Source organism: Crinia signifera, chromosome 7 (assembly GCF_055691185.1).
Source record: "Crinia signifera chromosome 7, ASM5569118v1, whole genome shotgun sequence".
NCBI classification, from domain to species: domain Eukaryota; kingdom Metazoa; phylum Chordata; class Amphibia; order Anura; family Myobatrachidae; genus Crinia; species Crinia signifera.
In genome coordinates, this window is record NC_139223.1 from 8,165,420 (window position 1) to 8,193,419 (window position 28,000).

Sequence of the window (28,000 nt, forward strand, 5' to 3'; positions counted from 1 at the left end):
GGTCAATATTAAATATTCATCACAGAGAAAGGTGGGTTAAGAAAAACACATGAAATACCCAAGCCGACCTTTTCTGTGTCGACCATTGGCATGTCAATTTTTTAATTGTGTCTACCTTTTACCAAGACCATGTTGGCACCTATTGACTATAGGTTGACGCCTATCTATACTTGAAACATGTGCGAAGTCCATCACGTAGACTTAAGAAGCTCTTGGTGAGATTGTGTTTGGCAGATGATGTTCGGAGTTATCACTGTTTGGACAGAACCACCAGTATTCATGATCCATCGGGAACATGGAAGAGTAATACTGTAGCTACAAATGTCTGGGCCTACACAGCATTGGAGTGTAAAGACTTAAGGTGGCAATTCATTGACTTGTGGTCATACATTGTGTTCTGTTTTCGTGGATGTATCCCTGGGATTTGAAGATTGAGTTTCCGGATCAGCAACCACATTTGTTGAAGTAGGGTAGTCTGGAATTGGTGATATGTCTTCAGAAATTAATGATGATGATGCTTTGTAAGCTGGACCGGTGGCAAAGGAAGATATATGCCCTGGAACTGAAGGCTTATGCCCAGCACTAGTAATGTTTTCATGTGTGATATGTAATTAACGTACAGTAGGTTTAAATGTCCTGGACATGATGTTGTTACTGTAGAACTAGCTCTAGCAGCAGAAGGGTCCATGTGTCATGGAACTGACAAGTTTGATTTAATGGTTTCTCTAATAGTGGTGATGTTTTCTGTGGACTGTGTTATATATTTTAGGCTTGATGTTATGTTTTCAGGACCATATCCTGAAAACAGTGTAGGTGTGTCAGTGCTGATGGTTCCTGGAATGGCATGTGGGTTTTTAGTACTCTCTGACATTGATGAGCTTTCTATAATGATAGCTGTGGACTATCCTGGCATGGATATATCTGTGCTTGGACTAGTCGTGGAATCTCCTTGTGTTGTTGCACTATGAGTTGTGTAGTTGGGAGGAAAGTTAGAAGGTTGTGTCCTGTTGATGCCTGAAGTTGTGACGGTTTGATCTGGATAGCGGCTGGAAGTTCCTGGAATGGATACAGTTGTGTTTTGACTACTGGTGGGATTTCCTTGTGTTGTTGTGCTGTGAGTTGTGTAGTTGGGAGGAAAGGTAGAAGTTTGTGTCCTGTTGATCTCTGGAGTTGTGAAGATTTGTTGTGGATTATGGCTGGAAGTTCCAGGAATGGCCACGTTTGTGTTTGGACTGGTTGTGGAATCTCCTTGTGTCGTTGCGCTATGAGTTATGTAGTTGGGAGAAAAGGTAGAAGTGGGTGTCCTGTTGATGCCTGGAGTTGTAACGGTTTGTTCTGGATAGGGGCTGGAAGTTCCTGGAATGGATATAGTTGTGATTGGACTAATGGTAGGATTTCCTTGTGTTATGGGGTTGTGAGTTGTGTAGTTGAAGGGAAAGGTAGTAGATTGCGTCCTGTTTATCTCTGAAGTTGTGAAGGTTTGTTGTGGATTGTGGCTGGAAGTTCCAGGAATGGCCATGTTGGTGTTTGGACTGGTTGTGAGATTTCCTTGTGTTGTTGCACTATGAGTTGTGTAGTTGGGAGGAAAGGTAGAAGTGGGTGTCCTGTTGATGCCTGAAGTTGTAACAGTTTGTTCTGGATAGGGGCTGGAAGTTCCTGGAATGGATATAGTTGTGTTTGGACTAGTGGTAGGATTTCCTTGTATTGTTGTGCTGTGAGTTGTATAGTTGGGAGGAAAGGTAGAAGTTTGTGTCCTGTTGAGGCCTGAAGTTGTGACGGTTTGTTCTGGAGTGTGACTGGAAGTTCCTGGAATGGATACAGTTGTGTTTGGATTAATGGTGGGATTTCCTTGTGTTGTTGTGCTGTAAGTTGTGTAGTTGGGAGCAAAGGTAGAAGTGGGTGTCCTGTTGATGCCTGAAGTTGTAACAGTTTGTTCTGGATAGTGGCTGGAAGTTCCTGGAATGGATATAGTTGTGTTTGGACTAATGGTAGGATTTCCTTGTGTTATGGGGTTGTGAGTTGTGTAGTTGAAGGGAAAGGTAGTAGATTGCGTCCTGTTTATCTCTGAAGTTGTGAAGGTTTGCTGTGGATTGTGGCTGGAAGTTCCAGGAATGGATATGGCTGTGTTTGGACTAGTGGTAGGATTTCCTTGTGTTGTTGTGCTGTGAGATGTGAAGTTGGGAGGAAAGGTAGAAGTGAGTGTCCCGTTGATGCCTGGAGTTGTAACGGTTTGTTCTGGATAGTGGCTGGAAGTTCCTGGAATGGATATAGCTGTGTTTGGACTAGTGGTAGGATTTCCTTGTGTTATTGTGCTGTGAGTTGTGTAGTTGGGAGGAAAGGTAGAAGTGAGTGTCCCGTTGATGCCTGGAGTTGTAACGGTTTGTTCTGGATAGTGGCTGGAAGTTCCTGGAACATATACAGTTATGTTTGGACTAATGGTGGGATTTCCTTGTGTTGTGGGGTTGTGAGATGTGTAGTTGGAAGAAGAGGTAGTAGTTTGTGTCCTTTTGATCCCTGGAGTTGTGACAGTTTGTTGTGGATTGTGGCTGGAAGTTCCTGGAATGGATACTGGTGTGTTTGGACTTGTGGGATTTCCTTGTGTTGGTGTATTGTGAGTTGTGTAGTTGGGAGGAAAGCTGACAGAACCAGTCCCTAGAGTTGTGTACTCAGGAGCGTTGCTGGAATTTCCTGGTGTTTGTACAGAGTTTACTGCTAAACCGGTGACAATTGTCATAGTAATTAAGATCGCTCCTATAGAGAACCTGTAACAGTATTTCTGAAAGAGAAAATGTAACATGAATCAAAATATTGTTATTAATGTTTTATATCATTTACAACACCAACTACAGAACACCATAGCGCTAGGTGTATGGGAAGAACAGGTGAGAGATGGATGACAGAGCCCCTGTACCCACGGCAGTTGTGGGGATCATTACTTGTACGGGTGCCTTTTGGAACAAATAATCATTCCCTTGATTTGTATTTATTTATCACCTCCATAGAGGTTACATGTGCACACAGGGAAACATTCCGATGTTATATGCTTTGGTCTTCTTTTAGTATTAGGAACTGTTCCATGTTATGTACGTGCAAAATTCTTGATTGGTACGATCCTTTTGCCACGTTTGTGTGTCTAATTTCTCCTGTGGCTCAAAGAAACACGAGCGGCAATGGTGCCATGAGTGCGACATTGGCATGCCAAAGAGGCACGAGTGGCCGCAGTGCAGGAACCATGTGCGTAGCTAAATCTATATATTACAAGTTTCTAGTATAGTGGGCCCAGCACGTTCCACGCCCCTCACTTACCAACCACCTCCACTCTGCTCCCTCCCCCTCTATCCACTGCAGCTCTGTCCCGCCCCCTCCCCGCTCCCATACATGGTCCGATAGGCGGTCCTCCTGTCCTAATCATCTCACCCATCCACACAGTGGGAGTTTCTTGCATTGAGGAGATGGGACAGACGTTGTACAGCCAGTTCTCTTTATCTGTGCAAGGGCATTCTTTGGTGTCAACTGGGAAACTATTTTGTAAATGCACCCAAGACAACGTGTCATGGGCATGTTCCACCCCTGGATCTGGGGCACATGCTGTATATACTTTGGCTATGTGTTAGAGTCTGCCATGCATGGGCATATATCTGGACATGTAGTATAAGCCCCCCTATAACCTTACCCCCATTCTCAGGGCTTGTGCTCACCCTAGATTGGTGGATGACTGTGGTCTTGGAGTATACCCATATACTGCTCAGTATTAGCAAATACAGTACAGGAGCCATAGAATCCGTCTTCCTGGAATTCACAGATTGTGATTTGTTGCAGCTCTCTGCATGTGTGAATGCACCAGTGCTCTTGCACAAGCCTCAAACTGTGGTCAAATTGCAACTGCAATCTGAGGTGCAACAGGGCAGTGATGTACCGTTGCCAGGGTGGCGATGCGGCTTTGTGGGTGCTTGGTGCAGACAACACTAGCCAGGGTGCATCTGGTAATGTCCAAGCACTTTGCTCTGTAGTAGGCATATCCTGGGGTGGGACCTGGCATGCGGATAAGGCTTCTACCACTGCAGATTGTAGTTTTGTGAATTATAGCAGACTACATCCCAAGCTGAATTCTCCCAATGACCAGTGTCACCTGTATACAGTATTTGCAGTATGTTTATGTACTTGGTACTTGTTTCCTAGCACGGCCACAATCTTATGGATCGTGTACCTTTAAGTTAAGGTACACGATCCATACGATGGACCCGATTTCCTTTGAAATCAGGTCCATTTTGCCGGCTAGGACACAATATCGGGGGCATCGCGTCGGTCGGGACCATTAACATTGGTCCCGACGCGACCGACGCGATGCCCCCGATATTTCCATAGGCTTCAATGTTAAAAAATATTTTAACATTGAAATCGTGTCGGGAAAGGTAAAATATCTGGGGCATCGCGTCGGTCGGGACCATTAACATTGGTCCCGACGCGATGCCCCCGATTTTTCCATAGGCTTTAATGTTAAAATATTTTTTAACATTGAAATAGTGAGAAAATGTGAAAAATGTGAAATGGGCCAATATGACCCATTTCACATTATAGATGTCCCCGTCGTCACCCCACGATAGACGCCAACCCGAAGCATGGCGAGCGCAGCGAGCCCGCGAGGGGCGGCGGTGCGCGTCCTCCGACCTTTTCATTCCCCTACTATCCACGTCGGCGTGGAGTTGAGAATAGAATAGTGTGGCGAGCGCAGCGAGCCACCGAGCCCGAAGCGTGGCGAGCGCAGCGAGCCCCGCGAGGGGACGCGTATAACTTCACAGGTATACGCGTCCCCTCGTGGGGCTCGCTGCGCTCGCCACGCTTCGGGCTCGGTGGCTCGCTGCGCTCGCCACACTATTCTATTCTCAACTCCACGCCGACGTGGATAGTAGGGGAATGAAAAGGTCGGAGGACGCGCACCGCCGCCCCTCGCGGGCTCGCTGCGCTCGCCACGCTTCGGGTTGGCGTCTATCGTGGGGTGGGGTGTACGCCGTTAAATTTGGGGGGGTTGGGAATATTTTACATTGAATCCAATGTAAAATCGGGTCCCAGGGACCCGATTTACATTTCATTCAATAAAAAAATCGGGTCGAAAATCGGTCGGTCGCGTCGATCGCATCGCATGCGACCAAATCGCATGCGATGCGATCGACCCGATTTTTCCGACACGACCACCCCGATGTAAATCGGTGTGGCCGTGCTAGGAAACAAGTACCATGTACTTTAATCTGAAGACAGTCCTCTTCTTCTTCCTGGTTATGTCTGTAATACGTGACAGCTGACCCCTACTCTGTCATTGCTCCTTAATATATCTTAATTAAAGGATGAGATATATATGTATTTTTTTACTCTAATCAGTGGAACCTAATCCTTGGCCTCTGCCACCCTAATAATCACTTCAGTGTCCCGTCTGCTGATGCAACTATCATTATTTACTTTCTATGCACTTGTCCTAAATTGCCTTGTACTTTTAAAGGCCTACACACGTCGAGATCTGCTGAGCGTTCTGAGCCATGCTCAGCAAACAGCAATGTGTCAGTGATGTGTGCTGAGCGATGTGTCAGCGTTGTGTGCTGAGCGATGTGTCAGCGATGTGTGCTGAGCGATGTGTCAGTGATGTGTGCTGAGCGATGTGTCAGCGATTTGTGCTGAGCGATGTGTCAGCGATGTGTGCTGAGCGATGTGTCAGCTATTTGTGCTGAGCGATGTGTCAGCGATGTGTGCTGAGCGATGTGTCAGTGAGGTGTGCTGAGCGATGTGTCAGTGATGTGTGCTGAGAGATGTGTCAGCGATTTGTGCTGAGCTATGTTTCAGCGATGGGTGCAGAGCGATGTGTACTGAGCGATGTGTCAGGGATGGGTGCTGAGCGATGTGTGCTGTGCGATGTGTCAGTGATGTGTGCTGAGCGATGTGTCAGTGATGTGTGCTGAGCGATGTGTCAGCGAGGTGTGCTGAGCGATGTGTCAGTGATGTGTGCTGAGCGATGTGTCAGTGATGTGTGCTGAGCGATGTGTCAGTGATGTGTGCTGAGCGATGTGTCAGCGATGTGTGCTGAGCGATGTGTCAGTGATGTGTGTTGAGCGATGTGTCAGTGATGTGTGCTGAGCGATGTGTCAGTGATGTGTGTTGAGCGATGTGTCAGTGATGTGTGCTGAGCGATGTGTCAGCGATGTGTGCTGAGCGATGTGTCAGCGATGGGTGCTGAGCGATGTGTCAGCAATGCGTGCTGAGCGATGTGTGCTGAGTGATGTGTGCTGAGCGATGTGTGCTGAGTGATGTGTGCTGAGCGACATGTGCTGAGCGATGTGTCAGCGATGTTTGCTGAGCGATGTGTCAGCGATGGGTGCTGAGCGATGTGTCAGCGACGTGTGCTGAGCGATGTGTCGGGGTCAGTGTTCTCCAGCATGCTGGATATTAATCTCCGGGCTATCGATATGACTTCTACACACGGAGGGATCTAGTGAGATCACTTAGAAAATGCCCCTAAATCACTACATGCCCCATAAGTCATTGTTTTCTTCTTTTTGCTTATTTATGTATTGCTACTTGTTAGGCGCTACAGTACCCTTGTGGCGCCGTATAAACAAACCATAATAATAATAATAATAATAATAATAATAATAATAATAATAATAATGAATGTTTACTGACCTGGGCAGAGCTCCCTTTGCTTGAAGCTTTCGGCAAACCTTCCATGTCCTGTAAAACAGAGAGTGGTCCTTGTGAGTCCTTGTAGGGTAACATGAGGGCTTTGTACCAACCGCCTCTAAAGTGATGTCAGGGGTAACACAGCTGGTTGGGTGTAGTATGAACGTCACTTAATAATCATAAGTGCATTGCTAGTTACTGAGATTCTGCACAGTACAGCGCTCTGAATGCCGACACAGGCAGAGGCGTAGGGAGGGCGGCGCCGGCCCGCCCCCCCCCTCCGCAAAAATGATCCCTGCACAAGTAAGATCATCTGTACTAACGGCGGGCAGCGTGTGCCGGCGGCTGCCCTGCCCGGCGCCTGCCCCCTGTTCAGCTGCCCTGGCCTGCTCGCCCGGTCCCTGACGCTTGGGCGGCTGACAGTGACTCACTCCGTCCAATCTAAATTGCTGCTGCTGCTGCTCGGACCGGCTTCCGGGCAGCGCAGCAGCACTCAGACTCAGAGTCGTCTGCCTCGGCTCTCACTCCCTCCTCCGTCACCAGCCACAGCCATCCCAAGCGCTGGTGAGGAGAAAGTTTCTGCTGCTGCCGCCCTGCTATCATTATTCAAGGTGGATTTCTTTTTTTTTTTTTTTACAGCTAATTAATGATGGGGTTTAACTTGGGGTTTGGGTGATTCGTGGGTCCTGGGGGAGGGGAGGAGGGGGGGTGCAAAGTGAATCTCTCTGGCATCTGCTGCTAACCTGCTGTGCTGTATATATATTTATTTGGTACTTGTTTCCTAGCACGGCCACACCGATTTCTATCGGGGTGGTCGTGTCGGAAAAATTGCGTCGATCGCATCGCATGCGATTTGGTCGCATGCGATGCGACCGACCCGATTTTTTTATTGAATCAAATGTGAATAGGGTCCCTGGGACCCAATTTTACATTGGATTCAATGTAAAATATTCCCTAGACCCCCAATTTTACAGCGTAAACCCCACCCCACGATTGACGTGAACCCGAAGCGTGGCGAGCGCAGCGAGCCCGCGAGGGGCGGCGGTGCGCGTCCTCCGACCTTTTCATTCCCCTACTATCCACGTCGGCGTGGAGTTGAGAATATAAAGTGTGGCGAGCGCAGCGAGCCACCGAGCCCGAAGCATGGCGAGCGCAGCGAGCCCCGCGAGGGGAATGTATATAACTTCACAGGTATACGCGTCCGCTCGCCTCGCTGCGCTCGCCACACTAAATATTCTCAACTCCATGCCGACGTGGATAGTACGGGAATGAAAAGGTCGGAGGACGCGCACCCCTCGCGGGCTCGCGGCGCTCGCCACGCTTCGGGTTCACGTCAATTGTGGGGTGATGACGGGGCCATATATAATGTGAAATGGGTCATATTGGCCCATTTCACATTTTTTACTATGTGAGATGGACTTAATCACGTCCATCTCATCTTGTGCCATTATAATGGCACAAGACTGACGCGATGCTCCCGATTTCAATGTTAAAAAATATTTTAACATTGAAGCCTATGGCAAAATCGGGGGCATCGCGTCGGTCGCGTCGGGGCCAATGTTAATGGTCCCAACCGACGCGATGCCCGCGATTTTCCCATTAACGGCAAAATGGACCTGATTTCAAAGGAAATCGGGTCCATCGCTGCCATCGTGTACCATAACTTAAAGGTACACGATGGCCGCGATTGTGGCCGTTCTAGGAAACAAGTACCATTTATTTATTTACAGCTGTCAGCATCTTATATAGCGCAGCAGATTCCGTTACAGTGTCTTATATAGAGCAGCAGATTCCGTTACAGTGTCTTATATAGTGCTGCAGATTCCGTTACAGTGTCTTATATAGCACAGCAGATTCCGTTACAGTGTCTTATATAGCGGAGCAGATTCCATTACACTGTCTTATATAGCGCAGCAGATTCCGTTACACTGTCTTATATAGCGCAGCAGAGTCCGTTACAATGCCTTATATAGCGCAGCAGATTCCGTTACAGTGTCTTATATAGCACAGCAGATTCCGTTACAGTGTCCTGGCATCGTTTTATCAACGACATTTTCTTTATTTGGCGTGGGAATGAGTTGGATTTGATTTCATTTACCACTGATCTAAATATTAATTCGAGTTCTATTGATTTGAGTTTTTGTTTTAGTCCAATATCAGTTTCGTTTTTAGATTTATTAATTTATGTTGAGAACAATAATTTAAAAACCAAAACCTACCGTAAATTAACGGACTCTAATAGCTTCATTGAAGTTACAAGTGAACACCATCATAACTGGTTAAGTACAATTCCGTTTGGGCAATTCTCTCGTATCAAGCGGAATTGTACCGATAATGAGGTATGTGAGGCCCAGTTAGACGAACTAACAGAACGTCTCAGCGCTAAAGGCTATTCACAAAATACACTTGGTAGATCAAGGTCTCGGATTGAGGAAATCGAGAGAACTGACCTTCGTAAAGTAAAAACAGTTGAAAAACCTGAAAAGGAAGAACTTAAATGGGCCTTTATAAGCCAATACAATTCGAAACATAAAGAAATTGAAAGGGTTTTTAGATCAAACTGGAAACTTTTGGTAAAAGATCCAGTAATTGGCACTTTAATTCCCAAAGAGCCCAAATTTATTTATAGAAGGGCCCCTTCTCTTCGCAATCACCTTGTAAAGAGTTCGTCGGAATTAATGACAAGAAAAAGCATAAGAACCATCGGTTTTCATCGGTGTGGTTCGTGTACTATATGTAAAACTGTCAAAACATCCAGCAGAAAGTTTACCGAATTTACTGTTAATGGTAAAATATATCAAATCAAACAGTTTATCACTTGTCATTCCAAAAATGTAATTTATGTGTTGCAATGCGAGTGCGGACTTTCATATGTCGGGAAGACATCTAGACAGTTGAAGGTCCGGCTCGCAGAGCACACATATAATATTAAAAAAGGCCTTGTAACTCATACAGTACCAGCTCATTTTAAGACCCATCATAACTCTAATCCATGTAAAATAGTGAATTTTTGGGGAATCGAACAGATCTCAGCCAATTGGAGATCTTGTGGGGTGGATTTAAAACTCTCCCAAACTGAGATGAGATGGATTCACCGCTTGAGGACCTTGGTCCCACAAGGACTCAATAGTGAATTCGAGTTAAAACCGTTTCTCATCTAATCTATCCCCCCCTTTTTTGGTTTCTTGTCCCCTTTCTTCACCTTTTCATCCTTTTTCATTCATTGTATATTATCATGTTGATTTGTGGACTCATATATTTTTATTTTTCCTTTAGATCAATACAAAGGAAATCATTGTCCATATTGTTCTTCACCTATGTATTTTTTATTGTAAGTATTCGGGAAGATGGCCAAATATAAATTTTTTATTAAAATTTTTTATTAAATATATTTTTTGAGTATATAAAATGAAATATTTTTGTATTTTTCCTTATATTTTTCGTAAATATTAAAATGAAAATTTTATAAAGTTCGCCCTTTGGTATTTTTAATAATATGTATATTGGCCCGTTTCCCTAATACAATACGCAAAATGTTATATGTAATACTGTATAAGATATTGTTTTGCTGTAGTGTAGAGGCAGCTACGTAAAAACAGTGATCTGGCTGTTTGCGTTCCAAGGGACGGAACTTTGACACGCACAGCCATTTTCTATATTACGCTGACCTACTGCCTATGACTATTTCCGGCTTCTCCGGACCCGGACATCCGGCTGTTTGCCGAATGCAACGCACCTGATTCAGGTGATAGCGGGGATCTCCAGGGTATAAATACCCATGTAGGACCTGCAGAAGGCATACACTCCTGAAGAAGATTTTCGAAACGCGTTGAGTGTTGATGTGACGACCCCCCAGGAAGAAGAGGCTGTCTGGCGATCCACAAAGCGGTACAGCAAAGATTTTCCATCATCTGGTTCCGGACTGGTATATGGACCTATCGATGCTGTTTTGTTCCTGTTCCATCTGATTGTCAGCAGCTTTGCCTGAGGGTTTCTCATACATGCTGTGAAAAAGTCTACTTGTTGTAAGTGCAGACTTGTATTAAACCCCTTTTTAACCAAAGATAACCTGCACTATGATTGTCCTCTATTCCACCAACTCACATATTATGTGAGAACTGGTGGTTATCTTTTCAGATACTATCATTCGCCTGAGAAATCTCCAATGCAAAATCTATTTGGAAAAAAATGGTGATATCTGTATTGTGCTTTTAAGGTTATACATTGAGCGCTGTGTGTTAACACCTTTTTTTGTCTACAGTGTCTTATATAGCACAGCAGATTCTGTTACAGTGTCTTATATAGCGCTGCAGAATCTGTTACAGTGTCTTATATAACGCAGCAGAATCCGTTACAGTGTCTTATATAGCGCAGCAGATTCTGTTACACTGTCTTATATAGCGCAGCAGATTCCGTTACACTGTCTTATATAGCGCAGCAGAGTCCGTTACAGCGTCTTATGTAGCGCAGCAGATTCCGTTACAGTGTCTTATATAGTGCAGCAGAATCCGTTACAGTGTCTTATATAGCGCAGCAGAATCCGTTACAGTGTCTTATATAGCACAGCAGATTCCGTTACAGTGTCTTATATAGCGCAGCAGATTCCGTTACAGTGTCTTATATAGCGCAGCAGATTCTGTTACAGTGTCTTATATAGCGCTGCAGAATCCGTTACAGTGTCTTATATAACGCAGCAGAATCCGTTACAGTGTCTTATATAGCGCAGCAGATTCTGTTACACTGTCTTATATAGCGCAGCAGATTCCGTTACACTGTCTTATATAGCGCAGCAGAGTCCGTTACACCGTCTTATGTAGCGCAGCAGATTCCGTTACAGTGTCTTATATAGTGCAGCAGAATCCATTACAGTGTCTTATATAGCGCAGCAGAATCCGTTACAGTGTCTTATATAGCACAGCAGATTCCAATACAGTGTCTTATATAGCGCAGCAGATTCCGTTACAGTGTCTTATATAGCGCAGCAGATTCCGTTACAGCGTCTTATATAGCGCAGCAGATTCCGTTACACTGTCTTATATAGCGCAGCAGAGTCTGTTACAGCGTCTTATGTTGCGCAGCAGATTCCGTTACAGCGTCTTATATAGCGCAGCAGATTCCGTTACAGTGTCTTATATAACGCAGCAGATTCCGTTACAGTGTCTTATATAGTGTCTTATTTTTTAAGTTTTTTCTTTTCAAATGTAACATGCAAACACATGTTAGCCACGCCCCCAATTCATTACCGGGGTAGGGGGGCGCGAAATATGCCCTTGCTCCGGGCACCATGGCACCTAGCTACACCGCTGGACCCAGGTGGTACATTGCTTCATATCTGTTACTTACAGCTAGCGCGCTTACCTGTGCCTATGTCACACCTTAGGTACTAATGTTCTGCTCACCTGTACCTGTATCACACCTTAGGTACTAGTATTCTGCTCAACTGTGCCTGTATCCCACCTTAGGTATTAGTATTCTGCTCACCTGTGCCTGTGTCACACCTTAGGTACTAGTATTCTGCTTACCTGTGCCTGTATCACACCTTAGGTATTAGTATTCTGCTCACCTGTGCCTGTGTCACACCTTAGGTATTAGTATTCTGCTCACCTGTGCCTGTGTCACACCTTTGGTACTAGTATTCTGCTCACCTGTGCCTGTATCACACCTTAGGTACTAGTATTCTGCTCACCTGTGCCTGTGTCACACCTTAGGTATTAGTACTCTGCTTAACTGTGCCTGTGTCACACCTTAGGTACTAGTATTCTGCTCACCTGTGCCTTTATCACACCTTAGGTATTAGTATTCTGCTTACCTATGCCTGTATCACACCTTAGGTGCTAGTATTCTGCTCACCTGTACCTGTATCACACCTTAGGTATTAATATTCTGCTTACCTGTGCCTGTATCACACCTCAGGTGCTAGTATTTTGCTTACCTGTGCCTGTATCACACCTTAGGTATTAGTGCTCGGCCTACCTGTGCCTGTATCACACCTTAGGTGCTAGTATTCTGCTCACCTGTGCCTGTATCACACCTTAGGTATTAGTATTCTGCTCACCTGTGCCTGTACCACACCTTAGGTATTAATGCTCTGCTTATCTGTGCCTGTATCACACCTTAGGTGTTAGTGCTCTGCTTACCTGTGCCTGTATCCCACCTTAGGTATTAATATTCTGCTTACCTGTGTCTTTATCACACTTAGGCACTAGTATTCTGCTCACCTGTACCTGTATCACACCTTAGGTGTTAGTATTCTGCTGACCTGTTCCTGTATCACACCTTAGGTAATAGTACTCTGCTTACCTGTGCCTGTATCACACCTTAGGTATTAGTATTCGGCTGACCTGTGCCTGTATCACACCTTAGGTATTAGTCTTCTGCTCACCTGTGCCTGTATCACACCTTAGGTATTAGTATTCTGGTGACCTGTGCCTGTATCACACATTAGGTATTAATATTCTGCTTACCTGTGTCTGTATCACACCTTAGGTATTAGTATTCTGCTTACCTGTGCCTGTATCACACCTTAGGTATTAGTATTCTGCTTACTTGTGCCTGTGTCACACCTTAGGTATTAGTATTCTGCTTACCTGTGCCTGTGTCACACCTTAGGTACTAGTATTATGCTCACCTGTACCTGTATCACACCTTAGGTACTAGTATTCTGCTCACCTGTACCTGTATCACACCTTAGGTATTAGTATTCTGCTGACCTGTGCCTGTATCACACCTTAGGTATTAGTAATCTGCTAACCTGTGCCTGTATCACACCTTAGGTATTAGTATTCTGGTGACCTGTGCCTGTATCACACCTTAGGTATTAATATTCTGCTTACCTGTGCCTGTATCACACCTTAGGTATTAGTATTCTGCTTACCTGTGCCTGTATCAGACCTTAGGTATTAGCATTCTGCTTACCTGTGCCTGTATCACACCTTAGATATTAGTATTCTGCTTACCTGTGCCTGTATCAGACCTTAGGTATTAGCATTCTGCTTACCTGTACCTGTACCACACCTTAGGTATTAGTGTTCTGCTTACCTGTGCCTGTACCTCACCTTAGGTATTTGTGCTCTGTTTACCTGAGTCTGTATCACACCTTAGGTATTAGTGCTCTGCTTACCTGTGCCTGTATCACACCGTAGGTATTAGTATTTTGCTTACCTGTGTCGGTATCACACCGTAGGCATTAATATTCTGCTTACCTGTGCCTGTATCACACCTTAGGTATTAGTGTTCTGCTTACCTGTGCCTGTGTCACACCTTAGGTATTAGTGCTCTGCTTACCTGTGCCTGTACCACACCTTAGGTATTACAATATTGCTTACCTGTGTCTGTGTCACACCTTAGGTATTAGTGCTCTGCTTACCTGTGCCTGTATCACACCTTAGGTATTACAATATTGCTTACCTGTGTCTGTGTCACACCTTAGGTATATGTGCTCTGCTTACCTGTGCCTGTATCACACCTTAGGTATTACAATATTGTTTACCTGTGTCTGTGTCACACCTTGGGTATATGTGCTCTGCTTACCTGTGCCTGTGTCACACCTTAGGTACTAGTATTCTGCTTGCCTGTATCACACCTTAGGTATATGTGCTCTGCTTACCTGTGCCTGTATCACACCTTAGGTATATGTGCTCTGCTTACCTGTGCCTGTATCACACCTTAGGTATTACAATATTGCTTACCTGTGCCTGTATCACACCTTAGGTATATGTGCTCTGCTTACCTGTGCCTGTATCACACCTTAGGTATTACAATATTGTTTACCTGTGTCTGTGTCACACCTTGGGTATATGTGCTCTGCTTACCTGTGCCTGTGTCACACCTTAGGTACTAGTATTCTGCTTGCCTGTATCACACCTTAGGTATATGTGCTCTGCTTACCTGTGCCTGTATCACACCTTAGGTATATGTGCTCTGCTTACCTGTGCCTGTATCACACCTTAGGTATTACAATATTGCTTACCTGTGCCTGTATCACACCTTAGGTATATGTGCTCTGCTTACCTGTGCCTGTATCACACCTTAGGTATTACAATATTGCTTACCTGTGTCTGTGTCACACCTTAGGTATATGTGCTCTGCTTACCTGTGCCTGTGTCACACCTTAGGTATATGTGCTCTGCTTACCTGTGCCTGTATCACACCTTAGGTATATGTGCTCTGCTTACCTGTGCCTGTATCACACCTTAGGTATTACAATATTGCTTACCTGTGCCTGTATCACACCTTAGGTATATGTGCTCTGCTTACCTGTGCCTGTATCACACCTTAGGTATTACAATATTGCTTACCTGTGTCTGTGTCACACCTTAGGTATATGTGCTCTGCTTACCTGTGCCTGTGTCACACCTTAGGTATATGTGCTCTGCTTACCTGTGCCTGTATCACACCTTAGGTATTAGTCAATCATGTCAATAATTATTTGTCACTAATGATTTATGCTTTGTCTACATGGGTCCATGTGTTTATTAGAGACTCGGCTGCTCCAGGAACATCCTCCAACCAGATGTTAATTTTGTTATCACATCCGGGGCACTAAGACAACTACCCAGTGTTCCATATGGGCTGCACCATTCTGCACCTGTCCTAACCCATCACCTAACCACATCTGTAAGCCACATTTTGCTCCACCTGTTTTTGCAACCCAAAAATATGCCTGGGCTCAACACCTGCACAACAATCCAAGTATATGTAAATGAATGTACAGTACCATAATTTCCATCTCCAGACACAGCCCATCCATTGTGTACATTACAAAATAATATGGGGAACTGCATTTACCTGTAACATGTTTATAACACTGTCAGCACCCCCCCTGCTTGGGAGACCACTTCCGTCTTCTGGTGCACTAGGTGTATCTTCATTATCATCTGTCACATAATCATAATAAACAAATTGATGAATGCATTACATACATAGTATAATTGTATTAAAATTAATATGAATGTATTATACTATAAAGAGTCCTATTGCATTATTAGTGTTCACAGTGTCTGATTCAGGGTGGGGGGGGGGGGCACCTGGGCATGCCCCCCCCCCCCCCCCCCCCGGCTTTATGACACAGCTCATTGTGTAGCTGAGGACCTTATCTTTCCATTTCACTAGCCCTCCGAGAACCAGAGATACTGCAGGGCAAACTGGAACGTTTTCCCCATAGGATAACATGGGACCCGCTTATTCCAACCGCCACTCGGTTACAATGGCTGCCAGTCCCCCCCCTTCCCGGCATTACAGAAGCTCGAGGTTGATCTCATTCGTACCCAAATCGCTGGGCCTTCAACTGATACAGGCTGGTCCATATGAGTCAATTGGTTCTGGAGATATTATGGGAAAACCGATTTTTTTATTTCTAAAATGTAATTTTATGGCTGTTCATGTACTTTGAGGGCAGATTCTCTGGAACCAAACTGCCCAGTTTCACGGGATCAATTACATTTAAAGCCCACTGAAAAGTTCCTCAATATATGATCCCTTTATTTTTTTATTTATTTTTTGGTGTGAAAGGGGTATTATTTCAAATAATCGGGACCTGCAATGCTCTGAATACAGCCATGCAGCTCCCTGCTCTCTGCCTGGCTGTAAATGGCTGTCACTTCTGCTTGGCAGCGGCATGTATTCCCCTTTGGCAATGAGCATGTCATCCCATATGGCAATGAGCATGGAACACCTGGCAATGAACAAGGAACCCCTGGCAATGAGCATGTAGGTAAGCAGCACTTATGTAGCATAATTTTTAATAGGTGTTTGGCTTAACATGCAATGGGCATTATTGTGTCAATTTATGTCCCAGTTTATGAAGCATATTGTGAATTTTGTCTCAATCCATGTGGCATTATGTGAATTTTGAAACAATCCATGTGGCATTACAGTATGTGACTTTTGGCTCATTCCATTTGGCATCATGTGTAAGGGGCAAGAATAATGGGGTCTAGTATTTTGTTGCATAATGTGTAGAAGTGGTATATGGTGTTGTACACTACACTCAAGCACACGCCCCCTTTGGAGTGGCCACACCCCCTTTTCTGGAGCACGCCTTCAGCGCGCGCACAACTACATCCTTCACTTTTGATGCCAAGGTGGGCCTGTGTACTTTAAATGCAAGGGCCTAGTTTTAATCCCATTCCCACCCTCTCTCTGCCGCTCTCTTAGCATGTACTCTGGCACCATTAACACACACACACACACAAACCCTCTCCTATCATGGTGCACCCAAAGTCATTTTCTCCTGGATCCGCCCCTGAGTGTTCATGCAGTTCCTCTTCCCTGCCTGGGGTGTCACTGTCTGCTTTGGTGCTTTCTAGTACAGTCTGGGATGTAGGCCACAATGTGATAGAGATACCACAGGAGACAGCGACAGGCAGGAAAGAGGAAGTGCACAAGTTTTGAAAGGTGCAAGGTGCAAGGTGAACACTAATTTGGGTGGGTGGTGTTGGGCAAAACCAAGTCTAAAACCACCACTGGTAGACAGGAGCTGTGACTTTACCAAAAACTTAAATAATAAACAATTAACACATAAAGAATAATATAAAGAGGTTAGAGGTACCATAGTGGGACGCTTGGCCATTTTCGGCAATAATCAGTGACTAAAGTGTATGGATGGATAAAGACAAGGATTCATGGACATTACTGGAAGATAAACATATTAGAGTTAACCATCCTCTGAATTTGTATTGAATGTTATTGAGCCATTGTCTTTGAAGATAATCACGGTTCCCCGACTTCATCTGGAAACACACCCGGAATAAGAACACAGTAGACATTCTCACTTGAGTACAGCAAGTAAAACCACCTGTCCAACAGACTGAACTCCAGTCCGAAGTTCAGGAGACCAGAAACCACTGATATAAATAATGAGCCATGTGACCTGGATATAACATCAACTGCACTATTCCCATGTGCCATGTATAGTTATAATATATACCGCCTCATAATATACAGTTAAACTTGGACTGGATCAAAGGGACACAGGGGAAACTCCCAGTGGGCCCAGCTCACTGAGGGTTCACCGACTCCTCCAGGGTTCCGGTTAACTTCCATTATACATTACATACATATGGTACATTATACTGCACAGGACTACACCCTTCAGGGCATTTCTGTTATATATCTGGTACATTACCCATACCTCCCAACATTTTGATTGCAGAGGTCGGGACGCTCACATGGCTAAGCCGCATTTGTGAAAAGGGGCATGATCTATGTCATATGGGTGTGGCCTCATAGGAATGCCACGGCTGCAGGCCATGCCCCTGTTTTCCATCACTACAGGGGCATGGCCAGTGCTGTGTAAGTTGCTGCCCATGCCCCCATCCCCTCTGCTTTTATGAATGTACAGCATCTATTGCCCACTATTCAGCGCCGGGCAGGGGGGACTCCCAACTACCCCCCAACTGCGGAACACTGCTGGCCCCGGGCGGAACGCGTGACCATCTAAAAAAAAAATGGAACAGGCCAGTTGGAAGTATATGTTATGGAGACATAAATGAACAAGCTACTTATAGGCTAAATGGAGTTATTATAGAGAATGCTGCTATAGAGAAGGACTTAGGGGGTCATCATAGATGAGACATTGGGTAATAGTGAACACTGCTCAAGTGCAGCAGCAAAAGCAAACCGGACACTGGCATGCATTAATAGGGGCATGGATTCAAGGGATGCCAATGTGATAGTGCCTCTTTACAAGGCATTGGTGAGACCACACTTGGAATACTGTGTTCAGTTCTGGGCACCGCACCTTAAAAAGGACATAAATGAATTGGAACAGGTACAGAGAAGGGCGACTAAGCTAGCAACAGGTCTTGAATCACTAGAATACAAAGATAGGTAACCAGGCTGAATATGTTATCACTGGAGAAACGGAGGGTGAGAGGTGATATGATTAGTATGTTCAAGTACCCCCCCCCCCCCCTGCAGTGCACAGGATTTTGTCCATTAGAGAGTAATTGTGCTTTTCTGAGTGAATCAGAATAAACCCCCAGTAAAGTTGGAGATATCATGGGTCCTTGTGAACTATAAAGGACTCAAAAACAAAAAGGACCATAGTGCAAATATTGTGTGAAAGATTGAATTAATTTAATTTCACACAATACACTCACATGGGAGCAGACTCAATAGTCATATCAATGAGATCTTTTAAAGAAGACTTGTTCTTTTTGGATTTATGCATCTACAGAAGGAAATATTAATACAAAAGTCTACAGGAAAAAGACCAATTCAAACAGTCTAATAGAATGTACCAGCCAACACCATCATAATGAGTAAAAATAAATTGCACTGAACCCACAGTATACCAGGAACAACTTACAGAAATGAGCACTCGCTTTCTTGAAAATGGATATTCCCAAAGTCTGAGAAAGTCCAAGTTAGTCCTGACACTACTACTAGAGTGGAACTTCTATGTAAAGAAAATAAGGAAGTAAAGAAGGATGATGATACTGTATACAGTGGTCCTTCGTCACTATATCTCACTGCCAGCATATGGAAGTGGAAAACATCTTCAGAAAAAAAACTGGAAAATATTAAAACAGGATCCAGTATTAGGATCCCATTTACCCCAGAACCCCAGGCCTATATATAGCAGGTCAACTACCATAAAGGATACTTTAGTAAAATAAGCTTTAGATGCCTCTAAAAGAAACAGCATACAAAGCCAAGGCTTTCACCAGTGTGGAAAAAAATGAAAGAATCGGGCTCAATATAGGTGTGTCAAATCAAATAACAATCTTAAGATCACCAAAAATAAAATAAAACTTACAAATGCAGCTCTCTAGTAACTTGGAGTTAATTACTTGCTAAGAAATGTTTTTTTGTAGGCGAGAGCCCAAGACCAATTTTACTACTCATAAAAAGTATATTTATTATACACAAATAACAATAAAATAACAATGGTACTTGTTTCCTAGCACGGCCACCCCGATTTACATCGGGGTGGTCGTGTCGGAAAAATCGGGTCGATCGCATCGCATGCGATTTGGACGCATGCGATGCGATCGACGCGACCGACCGATTTTGGACCCGATTTTTTTTTATGAATGAAATGTAAATCGGGTCCCTGGGACCCGATTTTACATTGGATTCAATGTAAAATATTCCCAACCCCCCCAAATGTCACGGCGTACACCCCACCCCACGATAGACGCCAACCCGAAGCGTGGCGAGCGCAGCAAGCCCGCGAGGGGCGGCGGTGCGCGTCCTCCGACCTTTTCATTCCCCTACTATCCACGTCGGCGTGGAGTTGACAATAGAATAGTGTGGCGAGCGCAGCGAGCCACCGAGCCCGAAGCGTGGCGAGCGCAGCGAGCCCCGCGAGGGGACGCGGATACCTTCACAGGTAAACGCGTCCCTTCGCGGACTTCACAGGTGTCCGCGTCGCCACGGACACCTGTGAAGCCCGCGAGGGGACGCGTATAACTGTGAAGGTATCCGAGTCCCCTCGCAGGGCTCGCTGCGCTCGCCACGCTTCGGGCTCGGTGGCTCGCTGCGCTCGCCACACTATTCTATTCTCAACTCCACGCCGACGTGGATAGTAGGGGAATGAAAAGGTCGGAGGACGCGCACCGCCGCCCCTCGCGGGCTCGCTGCGCTCGCCACGCTTCGGGTTGGCGTCTATCGTGGGGTGACGACGGGGACATCTAAAATGTGAAATGGGTTATATTGGCCCATTTCACATTTTTCACATTTTTTCAGGATTTCAATGTTAAAAAATCTTTTAACATTGAAGCCTATGTAAAAATCGGGGGCATCGCGTCGGGACCTATGTTAATGGTCCCGACCGACGCGATGCCCCCGATATTTTACCTTTCCCGACATGATTTCAATGTTAAAATATTTTTTAACATTGAAGCCTATGGGGAAATCGCGGGCATCGCGTCGGTCGCGTCGGGACCATTGTTAACGGTCCCGACCGACGCGATGCCCCCGATATTTTGTCCTAGCCGGCCAAATGGACCTGATTTCAAAGGAAATCGGGTCCATCGTATGGATCGTGTACCTTAACTAAAGGTACACGATCCATAAGATTTGTGGCCGTGCTAGGAAACAAGTACCATAACAATTAATAATTTGATTAAAAAATACCAGCTATGCTAGTTGATTTTTTCTAATGAAATCATGTATTTTTTAATATAATTATTAATTGTTATTTTTATTGTTGTTTGTGTATAATAAATATACTTTTTATATGGAGTAAAATTGGTCTTGCGCTCTCTCCTACAAAAAACAACAACAACATTTCACCGGTGTGGCCTATGCCTAGTGTGCAGGTCTACAAAGGGGGCCAGAGAATGTGAAGTCAAGAATGTAAAATATCCCATTAAAGAATTTATCAATTGTAATTCTAAAAATGTTTTTTATGTTTTAGAACACACTACTGTATATCTATATACATGTTATAGGGCATAGAACGAGCATTCTTATGGTTATCCAATCCTGTGTGGGCTGGCCACACTTCAACTGATTTACTTAATGGGGTAAGTAGCATAACTTATCCAATCCCTTATACATAATACCACCATTTGTTGCCTTTGTCATGTGATTTGGCACCAGTACCCATGATGCAAACTGAAGAATCACTGCATCATGCCAGCTTGTCCTGCCAATTTTGCTTGGAAGTGGGCAGGTATAATATTTTCCTGAATTATTATAGGTGTCTAGAAGTAGACGCAGGGAGAACAGAACAGGTTTTTGGGGCACACTTTTAAATAATGAATAAGTGAAAGAATTTGTGAAAAAATGAGTGAAATAAAATCTAACCTTTATTAATTCGTAGTTAAGATATTTATGCACACGTCAATTTTGATGCAATGGATACAATTATATGCACATAATACAAAATAAATCAAAAGTGGTAAAACAAAATGTAACATGCAACAGGGGTTGTTACACAATATCCGTCAAGTGGGCGAAAATGATTTGCAGGGGTTTATCCAGACAACAAATAAATTTAAAATTTTATAAATATTTAAATTTCTAAATTTTGAGCAAGACAACATTTATAATATCAATAATAACAATGATATACATAATCAATGTACCAATTCAATTGATTAATTTCACTGAGTCTTGCTCCGGACCCTCCGATGATAGCATAGAATACAATAAAGTAACCCTTTAATTGCATGGGTCACAGGTTAAGCAGTTTTCGATGGAGTAGAGTTTGTAAATGGAGAAAAAGAAAGAATGCTCTTCGTGTGCACTCGCTGCTTCTGCTGTCTGGGTGTTAATACAGCACTGGATATTCCCTGGTGGTCTCCCAAGAGGTACTGATCCAGCCAGTCACTGCTTAGCTGCTGAGTTCGGATGGGATCAGGCGGCACAGCGATGTATGGCAGTATATATCATCAGAAGAGAGAGCCTCAAATGGTACTAGGAGCCAGGTGTCACTTCTGCTTTTCGCCCGGTGTCACCCAGGTGAATGAGAGAGTGAGCGAGTCCAGGTGAGAGATGGTAATTAGATGGAAATAGGCAGAGGAGAAAAAAAAAAAAGAAGGGGGGTGGAGCACATGTACACTGAATATATAGATGGATGGTGATATGTACCCACTGCTGGAATTTTTCGGGTAAGATTTTATTTCACTCATTTTTTTACAAATTCTTTCACTTATTCATTATTTAAAAGTGTGCCCCAAAAACCCGTTCTGTTCTCCCTGCGTCTACTTCTAGACACCTATCCTAATTCAGTTATCTAGCTGAACTTTCTTTGGGAGCACCGCCAACCTAGCACCATATGCGAATTTGCCTAATAATAGGTCTTATGTTGGTCTTCACCAATTCTTTCCTCATATATATCTTTTTCTAAACCAACTCCGCCTGTGACACTTCACCCAGTTATCATCAATAATATTTTCCGAGCAGCCTCTGCAGCACTATTTGACCTATTCTCAGGATCTAGGGTAATGTGTGTTCCCTGCTGTGACCGTGTTGGTCCAGTGGAGGGCGCTGGAAGCAGGAACTTGGGGTTTTCAGGTAAGTGGGATATATACTGTACTCAGAACTGAATAGTGAGCTGGACACAAGGGCACAGCTGGGATAGGATATTGGTTTATACCAGGAACAGAGGCCTAACCCGACGGTGGTCTTCACCAGGGAACCCTGCTTTGTCTTCCCTGCACCCTGTCTTCCCTGCACCCTGAAGGCTTTGGTCTTCCCTGCACCCGGCAAGCATGTCGTAACCCTCTGTCCTGATCCCCTGACTCACAGGGAATGAGTATATCCAGTGGGTAATACTGGTGATAGGCAGTCGGGGGATCACTGATATCGCTGTTGGTATAGAAACTGAAGGCGAAGCCTGGGAACCGGTAGTAGAGTCGGTTTGGAACACTGGGGACTTGAGATATTGGCAGTTCATATGACACTGGGCACTGTGAACACAGCTAGGTGGGAAGTTGACGTGAATCTGATCAGAGTTGCAGAGTCTAACCAAACCAATGGTGTTCACCAGGGACGCAAGGGAGTATGGACTTCGCTGCAGCGCTGTGGGCCGGTCATGGCCCTCTGTCAGAGTCCCTCACCCACTGTGCCACTATTGAGGAATGGGTACTTAAAGATCAGCGATGTTTCAGGAGCTGAAGGCTTACGGTATCAGACTGGGAACCGATGGTGTGCAGTATCGGACTGGAAACCGATGGTGTGCAGTATCGGACTGGGAACTGCGGATCCAAGTCGGCCTTGAAGCCTATGGTTGGTATCGGCCTATGGGCTGAGGGTCTTGGTCAGCCTGGAAGCCAATGATGTAGTTACATAGTAGGTAAGGCTGAAAAAAGACTTGCGTCCATCTAGTTCAACCTGGTATAGATATCCATAGTTGACTGGGAGTCGATGATGGAGTCGAACTGGTAGTCAATGACGGAGTTGGTCTGGTAACCGAGGACTGTGTCGGCCTTGGAGCCGAGCTGGTAATGGCCTGGGAGCTGTGGACGGTATCGGTCAACTGCGTTGACTTGGGAGTCGACGTCTGTGTTGACTATGGAGTCAATGCTGAGGTACTGTAGATGATTTGGGAGCCCATAGTAATCTCTGCTGGTGGTAACTGGAAGGCACAGGCTACTTCTAGTGGAAGCTGTAGATGGTAATAGCTGGAAGAAAGTCTGGCAGATGAAGAGTAAACCAGGGAGCTGTTTGGCAGCAGCAGATCACAGGTAACACTATACAGGTAACTCTGGAACAGGGAACCTGGAGCCTAGAACACTGACTTCTGGGGAGTCAGGGATCAGACAAGTTGTTCAAGGCCAGGAGGATGTGCCAGGGGCCTGACATATCTCCCCATCTCCCCAGCCTGGTTGATTTATAGAAAGTTTTTATTGCACTAAGCACTATTGCAGTATCTGCTTTCTATTTCAATATATTTACCCTTTTTCTTCCGATATCCATTCCAACATATGTATAAGATATCATTCTGTTTCCAGTAACTCTGAAATGTACTGCCTCTGGTTTATCTATTTAAGATATTGTGTATCTTCTCACAATTGTAAAAATAAAAAAAGAATAAATAAAAAAGAATTATGCAGCGACCACTATACCTGTTGGACCAGTTGTCATAGTATCGGACATCTCCTTCTCCGAGACAGCCTGGTCTTGGTCCTGGGTGGCTGCTGTAGATACAACGTCTGAGCTACTGGGACTGATGGACGTGCTCATCTCAGCTGTGAATAGGTGGAGATCATTAACCAATGTTTTAAAGCCCTCTTGGGTCTTCAGGATCTCTTGCTTATAGGTTCTGTCCTCCAGTCACCACCAGTAACTTTTTATTCTCTAGACACAGACAAAAAAGTAACTGTAATAATCAAACAATTGTTATAAAATGTGTGTGATTATTCTGCTTATATCTGGTTCCATTCCACATCTCCAAGTTTGTGAATTTAGAGGAGATCACACAAGGATAGGATCATCAGCAGGCAAGATCATGGCTAAGCAATACATACTATTATTGGTGGTGGTGATTTAGTGAAAGATCTATTAAAAATGAGACAAGATGGATCTTTGAGCTACAAACTCTTTTTCTGCGATACAGTAGATATTGATGTAAATGTATTTTTATAATAGAACATCTCTAGATAAGTTAATAATATTACTACTAGTGTGACCTATATTTTTTAATAGTTATTGGGAACATGAGGTTTCCTCCAATTTTACCTACATGCGGATGACCATTTCCTGTCTGGACAATAAAGTTTTTCTAAATAAAGAGAAGTAATTTTACACTGACTGTATCCTTGAAAAAGTGCCCAATGCGTGGAATGCGTTGGCACAGTAAGGATACCCCCTCTACTATCAACAGCGGACACATGATACTCATGCCGGGATGCCGGAGCGCTGCATCTCCCGCTGCCCCCTGCTCTGAACATTGTCAAACATTGACACCGAAGCTGCTGAGTCACACCAGATACCTCTAATAGGCACACTCCACCTCCCTCTTCCCACCGTTGCACACGGGGAGAAGATCAAAGCTGCGGTGAAAGTTAAATACACAGCTGTAGTTACATCTGAAGCCAAGAAATATTTGCCCACCAACCAGCTTCACAGTGACCTCATTTCTGGTGGGTCCCTAATACTAAGTTTGAATCTGGGGCGCGGAACCCCAGATTCAAACTTAGTATTAGGAACCCACCAGAAATGAGGTCACTGTGAAGCTGGTTGGTGGGCAAATATTTCTTGGCCAATTATTATACCAAGAACCTCTATTATTGATTAATAATATGGAGTGTGCATCTGCACCATGTATTTGTCTTTGCAGAACTACAAGTACCAGCATGATAGCACCTCATGTATATAGGATGTGCATTCTAAGATCCCGCCCCCCCCCCCCCCCCCCCCCCCATACATCTGAAGCCTCTGGGATAGGGAAACCAACTGGGGACTCCACCTCTTTAAAGGAGTGTAAACATTGTTTTTAACCAAAAAAAAAATTGTTTGCAGGTACACACTCTTATTGATAATCTATGCCCATAGTGCTCCTTTTACCCATCCTAATTACTGGAGCTGCTTATATTTCAGAGCGCGGTAAACAAATTCCCTATAACATACCGTTATGTAGCACATTTATAGAATGGCATTAGGTTATGATAAACAGTATTGCTTAACCTCCAGAAAAGCTGAGAGGCTCACGAAAATCGGATAGTGCTCGTAGCCCCATTTAAAGGAGGACAAGTCTCCCGCATCTCCCTCTGGCCCCTCACCCTCCACCTCAGTGTAATGCTGTCTTCAGCACTGAGTATGTATAAGCGAGTTTATGTGCCTCCACCCCAAGCTTTGATGGTATAAAGATAGGTTATATCGATATGTATATATTTCTATGAGGGCGAGCTTGGGGAAACACCCTTTGAAATATCCAGTAATCAATAAAGTTAACAAGTTATTTGCATAACAATAATATTATTTACATAGGTAATTTCACGCAACAAAAATAGGTGAAATAATGGCATTAATCATCACAACCAATTTTATTTGACTGGAACTTAAGACGTGTAGTCGTGTTCAGTAATATTTCTGGAATGCCTTCCTCAAGTAAAAAAGATTATACAAGCCTACCTTAGTCGGCTGAAACAAATAAACATATTATACGTCACATGCAAGTTAATTAATACCTTCACCGTTTAAACAACAATTTCAATCAACAATAAAAAAAAACATATAGTAATAAACCTTAAACTATTATTGCGCAATAATATGTATTTTAGTTAGTGTACACTAGTCTTGGTGTTACTATAAGCGCTGTTGTATTTTATGCCGCGTTCCTTTGTTAACCATATACTGCAGTTCCTGAGCAATCTAAAGTTCCCACCTGAGTCCTGTAAGGTGAGTTTGTAAGTAATAGGAGTTGAACTTATATGAAGTGTTTGTAATCCAATCTAGAAATAGACTGCACGATATTTACTGAAGGATTCAAGAAATGAGTTCCCGCTATGAAGGATCTGTTCTTTCCTAACAGGCTGTACTTTCCTGAATGGAATTTGTGTTATTAACAATCCACACTTGTATTCAATGTTATATAGTTCTACTATATTGGTTTGAATGAACTGTTGATGCTGTATACAAACACTATCAGCTGATACTAGTGTAATACCAATGTCAGACACTTTTCCAGTCCACAAAGTGTCAGTTTCATAGCTGTTTGGAGTGAAAACTTTAATAATGCTCTACGAAGAAACTTTTGTATCCTGCTAGTAACACTGCACTGTTACGTTCCCAAAGATCTACTGTATGCAGCTCTCTATTATTAAATACACCATTTTTATTCCGGATGTAATTTATCTGCAGTCTCTGGAAAGGTTTTCCCCAAGATCATCTGTAGTGTAGTCTTTCTGTATAAAAACCCACAGTGGTATCCTTTATCTCTATATCTTATCACTTTGTGCTCCTTACAAATAGGACTTCTGTACTTTCTCAAATGTTCCCTGTATCCAGCTTAAACCTTTAGTCTGTCGTTCACAATTTCTCTGCTGCTGAAGTATAAGTAGCTGCTCTCTTTATACCCAAATACAATGTCTCGGTATTGTACTTAAACTCCTTTTCCCTCTCACTCTCCTTATCTCACGTTTGTGCTGCTGGAGCTGTAATGATCTTGTAGACTATTGACTGTCAGGATGCCTTTATTATTACTTCACTGTGAGCACTGAAGGGGTTAATAGTTCTTTATTTAGGGGTTGCTGATCTAAAGCTGTGCTGAAAACCTGTGCAATGTTTATGATACTCTAATTTATGTAGGGTACACCAGGACGACCCGCTCACGATGCACATCGTGAGCGGGTCGTCAGTGTCTCGTCCAACCCGCTCACGGTGACGCGGGGGGGCCCGACCCGCTGACGATGTGCACCGTGAGCGGGTCCGATCCGTTGGCGATCGGTCCAAACCAGGACAGAAAAGGGCCCAATCACCACACAATTGTGTGGTGATTGGGATCCAATTGGTCGGAATTGGATCTAGATTGAGGGGATCGGGCCCTAGTCATCCTGGTATGTACCCAGCATAGAGTAGTAGCCATCTTTCCCTTGCTGTAATGAAGCTGCAGTGAGGTGTCATATATCACCTGTCAGTCTGCACTTAGGAATCTTTCCCTGTGTAGCTGTGAGTGATGCAGGGGTTTGGACAGCACTCACCAATCTCCGTTCTTTACTCTTTAGGCCTCCGCCCAATCTCCTCCCAGATGCCACCTCCAGTGATGATGTGCCGCACCTCTGGTACCTCTCACCGGAATGTACACTATCTGCCCAGCCAGAGATTTAGGCCACCTGTCAGCGTCTGGTCAGCTGTAGAGGCTGCCATCACACAGAGCCTCTGGTAGTAGTCTTTTCTCCCTCACAGGTCAGTTCACCTATCTGCCAGGGCTGCACAC

General features: G+C 44.3%; 2 protein-coding genes and 1 pseudogene across 3 annotated transcripts in view; 1 reads left to right on the forward strand and 2 right to left on the reverse strand.

Annotated features, from left to right (window-relative positions):
• LOC146019740 (uncharacterized) overlaps positions 1-28,000 on the forward strand; it is a 781,584-nt gene that overhangs the window by 390,322 nt on the left and 363,262 nt on the right. The window lies entirely within an intron of this gene.
• Positions 118-28,000, reverse strand: LOC146021351 (uncharacterized). Its single transcript, XM_083155141.1, has 5 exons — positions 27,765-28,000; positions 24,189-24,420; positions 15,454-15,542; positions 6,670-6,717; positions 118-2,776 (listed from the first exon to the last, which is right to left on the reverse strand). The coding sequence occupies exons 2-5, from the start codon at positions 24,304-24,306 to the stop codon at positions 902-904; spliced, it is 2,130 nt and encodes a 709-aa protein (XP_083011267.1). The 5' UTR covers positions 24,307-24,420; positions 27,765-28,000; the 3' UTR covers positions 118-901.
• LOC146025358 (5S ribosomal RNA) lies at positions 21,890-22,006 on the reverse strand (annotated as a pseudogene).